Genomic DNA, 8,846 nt, shown 5'->3' on the forward strand with positions numbered 1-8,846 from the left:
GAGGACATGGGAGGGGCTGAGGCTGAGGATGGAGAGAGCAGGGGCTGGATGGGCATGGGGAGCTAGAGACAGGACAAGAGGTAGTCCCATCAGATGAACTTCCAGGCGCTGCCCGTGACTCGGACTTGATAGGAAAGTAATGTGAGGAAAAGCACCATGTGAAGAGACAAGCAGGAAGGGGTGGGAGACATGATGCAACAAGTGCCAGAAGCTTCTGTTGAAACTGAAAGGACCAGAGAATCCAGGGTTCAGTTGCCCATGCCAGCTGAGCTTCCTTGCCTGGGTCAGTCATGTCGACTATGTGGATGCTTAGCCAGTGAGGTCTGGAGAACTCCAGCCCGGAGAAGACAGGGCTTCTCTTCCTATGCTAGAACTTCATTGAAACCATCCCATTCCCTTTTGCCAGACTCGGTTCCAGTCTTGGTTCTGGAGCTGGTAGTTATGTATGTTCCAGGGCAGTTTAATTATCTTAAGCTTCTGGTTTTGTTTTTTTTTTTTGGCAGTTGTAGGGCTTCCAGATTTTTGAGTGGTTAATTATAGATAAGCAGCTCATGGGAACTTTTTCTGCCCAGGCTGGCTTCGAACAGTAATCCTCAGATCTCATCCTCCTGAGTAGCTGGGATTACAGATGGAAGCCAGCACCCAGCTGGTGGTGGTTGTTTTTGTTTTCTTTTTAAAATCAGTATGGTCAACACAAGTTTGTTGGAAACAGTATATGCTAAATGTTAAATTCTGGGACAATAGAAATTGAACAAAGTTCCTACTCTCAAGGACTGGAACAGCCAGATATTACTAATACAATAGAGAAAGATTCTGTAGCCCTAGGTAAGTTACACATTGTCGTACATGTACTGATTGCGCTATTGTAACCAAGGTAGATGGATATACTATAATCAAGTATTCGTTCACCCATTGAACATGTTGGGCATTGAGCATTTGTTGCCAATCACTGCTAAATGGCAAGGATAGAATGGGTCCTTTGTGGAGCTCGTTATTGGAGAATGAGAACAAGTTGGTAATTATCAGAGTGCCATGAGGAGAATGGTGGAGACCTCATAAGTGGTAGTTCCATATGGAGAGAATTTGGGATACTGGTGGGAAAGGAATGGGGATAGGGGGTAGACGTCAGGGCTGAGTTAAACTCCAGGACTGCCCCCCCGTAAAAATCCTTGGGGGGAGAGTAAGAGTATGCATCCCTCAGCTGTCTCCAGTGGAGACTATCCGATTCCTTATCAGAGACCACAGTTACTGAGAGGGTAACATTTTGCTTTTCCCAAGGTACCTTAGGATCTTTCTTCTTTTTTCTAACTTTGCTCATATAATTGTAAAAAAAGTCATTCCATTTGCTAGGTGCTGGTGGCTCACACATGTAAACCTAGCTACTCAGGAGGCTGAGATCTGAGAATTGTGTAAAAGCCAGCCCTGGTAGGAAAGTCCTTGGTGAGTCTTATCTCCAGTTAACCACCATAAAACCAGAAGTGGCACTGTAACTCAAAGTGGTAAATCACTAGTCTTGAGCAAAAAAGCTTTGGGACAGTGGCCAGGCCCTGAGTTCAAGCCCCACAACTGACAAAAAAAGAAGTCATTCTATTGGATTATCCTTGGATTTCCTACTGGATGTGCCATTTGACTACTGCTGATACCTTCACAGGTACAGTATTTTGGACCAGACCCTCATTGGATTAGGTTACTAATACATATGAAGTTGACAATGAAGTTGATTATGAAGTTGATAATGGATCACTGGTAATCTACAGCATGGCAGGCAGGGCCCAGCATGGAAAACATCCAAGTTATCAACAGTGATGGCTTGGAATGAGGTGCAAGGCATTGGAAGATCAACACACCACCCTGGGAGGTGTGACTTGGAAAGATCAAGATTGTAAAATGGGTAACAAACTTGAAGGAGGAAGGATTTCTTGGAAATGTGTGGGAACAAATGCATTCATGATTCCCCAAATGTCCACTAGAGGGCAACCACGGGGCTGGAAAAGATGGTTAGTCCCCAGTCACTCTTTATCTAGCTGCTTCTGGGCTTGTTCAAGAAGTTCATTGTTGGAAGAATCAATCCATGGCTGAGAAAACAGACCAGGTGCAGGAAGAGAAGTCAGGAGCACCTGATGTCCCAGAAAGAAGGAGAAGAGGCAGGAACAAACATACATCTCAGTCCCATGCAAAGAAGTCATTTGTCACTGAAGGAGAGATCAGTCACCGGGACACATTCTGAGCAGGCACCTAACGCCCCAGTCCTTACACCCTGCAACCATGACACAGCCTGCCCTGTGCCTCAGCCTTGCCTCTCACTTAGAGTGTAGAATGCTTGCCTCACATGCATGAAGCCCTGGGTTGGATTCCTCAGTACCACATACACAGAAAAGGCCAGAAGTGGTGCAGTGGCTCAAGTGGTAGAGTGCTAGCCTTGAGTGAAAGAAGCTCAGGGACAGTGCCCAGGCTCTGAGTTCAAGCCCTAGAATTACTGTGTTGCAGCATCCTGGGCTTCTCCAGGAACAAATGTGCCTCTCAGTGCCACACAAAGCAGCTGTTTCTCACTGTAGGAAAAATTCAGATCAGTCACATCAGGACACACCCTGAGCAGGCCACCTAACACCCCAATCCATAGGACCTACAACCATAACAGTCTTCCCTGTGCCTCAGCCCTGTCCCCCACTTTGGGTCACCAGGCTGTCAACTTTATCAGCTCTGAGGGAAGCATCCGGACTCTGGTCACTGTCATCTCCTTTGGTGGAAGAAAGGAACTGGTTAGAGAACACAGGCGTCACTGGAAAAAATCTGGGGTGGATGAGCTACCACAGATCCTGTCTGTACCACAACAAAGGTCACCTCCTCCCCCCATGCAGCCTTATACCTTCTCTTGTCACCTGTTGGGAGAAACACCATGTGAGAGGCAAGACACAAGCACTGCCATGAGGGCCCGGATGAATCCCTAGCCTTGACCTCATGGGAAGTTTCTAGAAATGTGACCATAGAACCAAGGAAGCATCAGGAGAGAGGAGTGCAACCGTTGGGAAGAGAGACCCCAGGACCTCCTGGAGTGTGACCTCAGTGGGCACCTGAGTCCCTGTGGGCCTGAGTGCTGCAATCAGTTCCCATCACCACCCTCAGGAGGGGGAATTTTGTGTCCTTCGTTTTGCAGGTGATTTGCAGAAGAGGAGCTGTCAGGCTGGGGAAGGCCCTGAGTGTGCTGCAACTTCCCATTAGGAGTGCAGCTCACACTTCTGCCTGGGGCCTGAAACCCACAAGTGGCCCAGGAACTCAGACCTCCACCTTCCTACCTCCAGTCCTCTTCCTCCACAGCACAAAAACCACCACAGCTACAATAACCAGAACTGCAAAGATGCCCAAGCCAATGAAAATTCCAGCCTTGGGACTGGTGGGCCGAGCAGGCGGCTCTGGGAAGAGAAGGGAAAGGAGGATGAGCACTGTGAACCCAGCTCTCAGTCCTTACCTGCTGAGAGCTGCACATGCCTCCTGCTGTCTCTGAGCACAGGTGTGCTCTGTGCCCTCAGCCTTGCTTACCCCATGTCAGGCTGAGGGGCTCAGGCAGCCCCTCATGCTGCACATGGCATGTGTATCTCTGCTCCTCCCCAGAAGGCACCACCACAGCTGCCCACTTCTGGAAGCTTCCATCTCCTGTAGGCCTGGTCTCCACCAGCTCCATTTCCTGGGTCTGTTCCTCTCCATCCCGCAGCAAGGTCAGGGTGATCTCCACAGGGTTGAAGCCCAGCGCCCGGCACCTCAGGGTCATCTTATGTTCAGAGGTGGGATGGATCTGGTCCAAAATACTGTACTTTAGTTTAGGCCTAGCAGGAACCATGCTCCAACAGAACTTAACAGTGCTCCAACAAAGCTCCACTCTGCTTGTGCTCCCGGGCACGAGGTCCCTGCTTCTGCTTCTGGAGTTGGCGCTGCTGATGTTGGTGAGGATGGTGGTGGGGGTGGAATTCCTGGGTCTGGCTAGAACATGGGTGAGGGTGATGTGTCCATAGGGCCCATGTGAGGATGAGCAGGTGTCAGGCATGGATTGTTATGAAGCAGATCATCATCATCCACCTGCCTTGCTGGACTAGTCCTGCTTGCTGCCTCTTAAAGCAGTTGTCCACACAGGCAGCGCTGAAGCTGTTCTCAGAGTACTGTCATCTTTTTTTAAAAAAATAATATATCCTGTCATTGCGAGGGTTTTCTTGTTTTGTTGTTGTTTACACATTCTGGCACTTTTCTTGTTCTCTCTGCATTTAAGCACAGAACTGATCATTAGATTTCCTGTCTCAGCTGCTGCACTCAGGTTCTGCCCTTTCTTCCTGTCTCATTGCTTCAGGATGGGGAAGCATTTCCCTAGGGCACAGGGAATCTCCTTCAGATCAGAGCTGAGTGTAAATGATTGCATTAGCTGAGCCAAACCCTAGAGACTATGGGGTCATAATATACACTTCCAGAGCCTAGCACAAGTCCTCTTCCACTGAGCTACATCCACAGCCCTTCGTTAATCACCAAGGCACTGGTGCCTCATAGCTGTATTCCCAGCTGCTCAGGAAGGTGAGATTTGAGGATTAAAGTTTGAAACTAACCTCAACAAGAAAGTCTGTGATTATTACCTCCAATTACCTACCAACAAATCCAAAAGTGCAACTGTGCCTCTAGTAGTAGAGTGCTAGCCTTGAGAGAGGGAGAGAAAAAAATCTAGGACAGTGCCCAGGCCCTGAGGTCAAGACACAGAACAGGTACAAAATAGTTTTTTTGTTTGTTTCTTTTAAAATTACTCACTGATGTGGAACCGGCTGGCCTTGAACTTGCTATGCAGCTCATGCTGCCTCTGATCATATTTCTCCCACCACACTGGCACCAGAAGAATGTGTTTTGCTGAAATGAATGATGCTAATGTGTTGTGAGTTTGATGATGCTACAAGTGCAAATTCTGGGTTGACTCTGGGAATGTTGAGACTTATTACTCACCCAGAGCTGGGAAGCATTTGGAAATTCCTTTCCTGCGTAGCCACCCAAGTTTGTATGGACACTGCAAATATGTTTCTAGAGCAGAAGTTCCAACCTATCACAGAGGCCTTTGCAAAGCCAGAGAAACTGGGGCTGATGGGGTCAGGTGGCCAGGATAGTGAGAACTAGGGAGACAGCAGGAGAGTGCACTGAGCCCAAGAGACCACAGCTGCTCATGGGTTCCCAGGGGAGAATGAACCACAAGCTGACCTGCACAGGGCTGCAGCACAGCAGGGAGCAGCCTGCAGGTGGCAGGCCTGTCCCTGGACACTGGCCCAGCTAGATGTGGACAGAGAGGTCTCCTTGAGGGAAGGGGTTCCCTGTGTTCTGTGCAGTGCAGCCCAGGGTTGGCAGGCAGAGGACACTTAATCAATGTTAGTTGCTGGAAGGAAGGAGCCCTGTTGTCTGCATTGCAAAGTGGAGAAATGACAACCCCAAGCCCTTCTAGCTCTGCTTCCTGTTGCTCAGATTCTTCTCTTGCCTTTCCTTGCACTTCTCAGCATCCATGGGAACCCTGGTACATTCTGAACTGCTTGAGATTTATTACATTCTCCGTGTGTGTGTGTGTTTGTGTGTGTGTGTGTGTGTGTGCTGATTCTGGGACTTGAACTCAGGGCCTGTCCCTGAGCTTTTTTGTTCTAGGCTAGTCTTCTTCCATTTGACTCACAAGTCCACTTCCAGCTTTTTGGGGGTTAATTGGGGATAGAGGTCTTCAGGACTTCCTTACTGGGCTGATGCCAAACCACAATCTTCAGATCTCGGCCTCTTAGTTCACTAGAATTAGTGATGTCAGCCACCAGCACTTAGCTCAGACCTGAATGTTTTAGTCCTATCAATAAATTAGATGTGAAGAAAGGCTTTAAATAATGACTTTACCCCACTCGGCGCCACTGCACATATTGAGAGTAGAACCTGGAGTTGAACAGAGTGGGATCCAAACCCCTTCCTGAGAATAAGTGAAGAGGGATGGTGTATTTGTTACTGCCTGTGTGAATTTTCTGGGGAAGTACAATGCAGCCTCATACCCCAAATTGGGATAAGGCCAACAGACCCAAAAACTTACACAAATTTTAATGGATGAGATAAACTGAGGTATTAGTAGCCATAAACAAAGCAATAGACATCTATGCCTAAAAAGGGCTGTATTTACCCAAAGGTTTTCAAGTACCAAAGCTGACATCTTCCTGCCTACTCAGCCCTATTGTGTGTGTGGGGTTTGTGTTTGTTTCTTTTTGGGGTGTTTTTTTTTCATCTATTCTGAGTCTTGAACTCTGAGCTCTTTTGCTCAAGGCTAGTGTTGTACCACTTTGAGCCACAGCAGTCCCTTGGGTTTTGGTATGGTTCATTGGAGATGTGTCTCATGAACTTCTCTGCCTGGGCTGGCTTTGAATGGCAGTTCTCAGATCTCAGCCTCCTGACTGTGTAGGATACTGGGTATGATCCACCAGAGCCAGGCTTCTGCACTTATTTATATGGTTCTACATTGATAACAAAAACCGACAACAAAAAGCTGGATATATATCGCCATCATGTGGTCAAATTTGGAAACTACAGGCCAGGATATATTAAACCTAAACTCTGGGACATTTGTATGTCTACCCATTTTTTCCCTCCTTATTAAACACCTTGTTCGACTTAAAAATTTTTTTTCAGAGATTGGAAATGTGGCTTAGTGGTAGAATGCTTGCCAACATGCATGAAGCCCTGGCTTTGATTCCTTCAACCACATAGAAAAAGCTGGAAATATGGTAAAAAGAGAGGAGTTCTAGCCTTGAACAAAGGAAGCTCAGGCACAGTGCCCAGACCTGAGTTCAAGCCCCAGAACTGGCTAGTGACTCATGCCAGAAGTGGTGTTGTGGCTTAAATTGGTAGAGTACTAGCTTTGAGTGATAAAGCTCAGGGAGAGTGTTCAAGTCCTGAGTTCAAGCCCCAAGGAATGACACAAAAAGAAAATCACTATCAGCATCAGATAGGGTAGATCCTGCTGTACTCCTACCTACTCAGGAGACTTAAGGCCCAGCATCATGACTTGAAACCAGCACTGACAGGTAAGTCTGTGGGCTGCTTATACCACACTCTAACCTTGACCAAGAACAAGCTGAGAGGTAGCACACAAGCCGTAAATTCAAGACTAGCACATATACAAAAAAAAAAAATTTCTGGTGCTGTGAAGGTGGCTCCATGGTAGAGCACCTTGTCTTGCATGCCTGAGGCCCAGGGTTCAATTCCTCAGCACCATTTAAGCAAAAAGCTAAAAGCCAGGCGTGGTGCTTTGGCTCAAGTAGTAGAGCCGTAGCCTTGAGCTGAAGCACTGAGGGACAGCGCTCAGGCCCAGAGTTCAGGCCTCATGACCCAAACATAAAAAAAAAATTTTTAAAAATCCCTCAAATGAGATCTATTCTTCAGGTCTCTTCTCAAAGGCTCAACTCAGGAAATCCCAGATTCCAGGCTGACAACAGAACACAGGTAAGGACTTTGCACAAGGACATCTTCCAGTTTACCAACACTTTCTCTAGATATGCGTTTGCCAATTTCAACACAACTCTCAAAAATTCCCTCCCAGGTCATGATGAACACCTAGTACCACAGTCAGCTCTGTCCCCACGTCCACACCATGTCACCTGTCCTGCAGCACTGCCTTCCTCCTGCATGTCATGGTCCTTCCTTGCTCTCTTACACACCTGCCACCTGTCTCTTCTGCTAGCACACATGCTCCACAAGCATGACAGTTCTGACCTCCTTTGGCTTTCTGAGCGATTCCAAATTCAATCTGCAGACCAAGCCAAAGGCCTCAGAACCACATTGTTAAGTAGTCAGAGCACAGGCCCTGCTGTCTGCCAGGAGATTCCTGTCTTAAATTGTTTCTGAGAATGAAGCTGAGCAGAAGGGAGTGTTTTGGTCAGGGTTGAAAGGACCAAGTCAGCCTTAGAGGGAAGGCAGGGCACAGCAGGAAGCACAGCGCCTCTCGTGGCAGCAGGAGGCAGAGCAGGGCAGTAACAGAGTCCAGAGAAAAACACAATGGCCAAAGAAGTGCACACACAGTGGAGTCCCAACTACCACAGTCCTCCAGCTTCCAGGACTCTGTTCAGGTTTACAATGTACCACCTAATGACATTCTCTCTAGGTCAGAGCCCTCATGACCTATTCTCCTTGAAATGCCCTGACACACACATGTGGACATGAACTCCACTAACTTCCAGATCCTCTCAGCCAATCAAGATGGGGACCATAATCCCTTCCTGACGCTGCTCTTCAATCCAGGAATTCCGGTGGGAGTAGAGCTGGGACTAACCAGAGCTGAGGGCAGGTGCAGGGAAGGTGGGCAGAGAAGATGCAGAGGATCAGGAAGGGAGCTCACAGGAGAAACCTGACATCCCTCCTCTCTGCTCTTCCCACAGGTGGCTCCCTTGAGGGCACTGAGGACAGCACAGACCCACACTGGAGGCAGCAGTGCTAGAAGGAAAGCAAGCTGCCTCACATTGCCTTTCTCCTCACCACACACACCCTGTGCAAGGCTGCCTGGTGCTTTGGGAGGCAGTGACAGGAACACACCCCTTTCCCCCTGCTGCTGTCACAGGACACCCAGAAGGCCAACAAGACACCAGCTCATGCAGATGACAAGAAGGGACATAAGTATGGAGGAACAACTGATGGAGCCTTAGTAGAGGACTCAGGCCTGAGCCTAGTCTCACCTGCACAGTCTGTGCTGTGTTCTATACTAAAGGAAAAGCTCCTGTGATCATAGGTGCTCATGGAGAAGGTTCTAGGAAAACAACACAACTGAGGAGCAGGGAAGACAACCCAGGTGAGGACTGAATACATGACAGTCCAGAATG

General features: G+C 48.2%; 1 protein-coding gene across 2 annotated transcripts in view; it reads right to left on the reverse strand.

The window, feature by feature from the left end:
• Positions 1-2,502: 2,502 nt before the first annotated feature.
• LOC105996957 (HLA class I histocompatibility antigen, B-7 alpha chain-like) overlaps positions 2,503-8,846 on the reverse strand; it is a 66,407-nt gene continuing 60,063 nt past the window's right edge. For both annotated transcript variants that reach the window (XM_013031207.1, XM_013031206.1), the window contains one exon: positions 2,503-2,549. In XM_013031207.1, coding sequence (XP_012886661.1) covers positions 2,521-2,549 — 29 coding nt within the window. In that variant the 3' untranslated portion in view covers positions 2,503-2,520. The remainder of the gene's footprint in view (positions 2,550-8,846) is intronic.

This window comes from Dipodomys ordii, unplaced genomic scaffold, assembly GCF_000151885.1.
Source record: "Dipodomys ordii isolate 6190 unplaced genomic scaffold, Dord_2.0 Scaffold138, whole genome shotgun sequence".
NCBI classification, from domain to species: Eukaryota; Metazoa; Chordata; class Mammalia; order Rodentia; family Heteromyidae; genus Dipodomys; species Dipodomys ordii.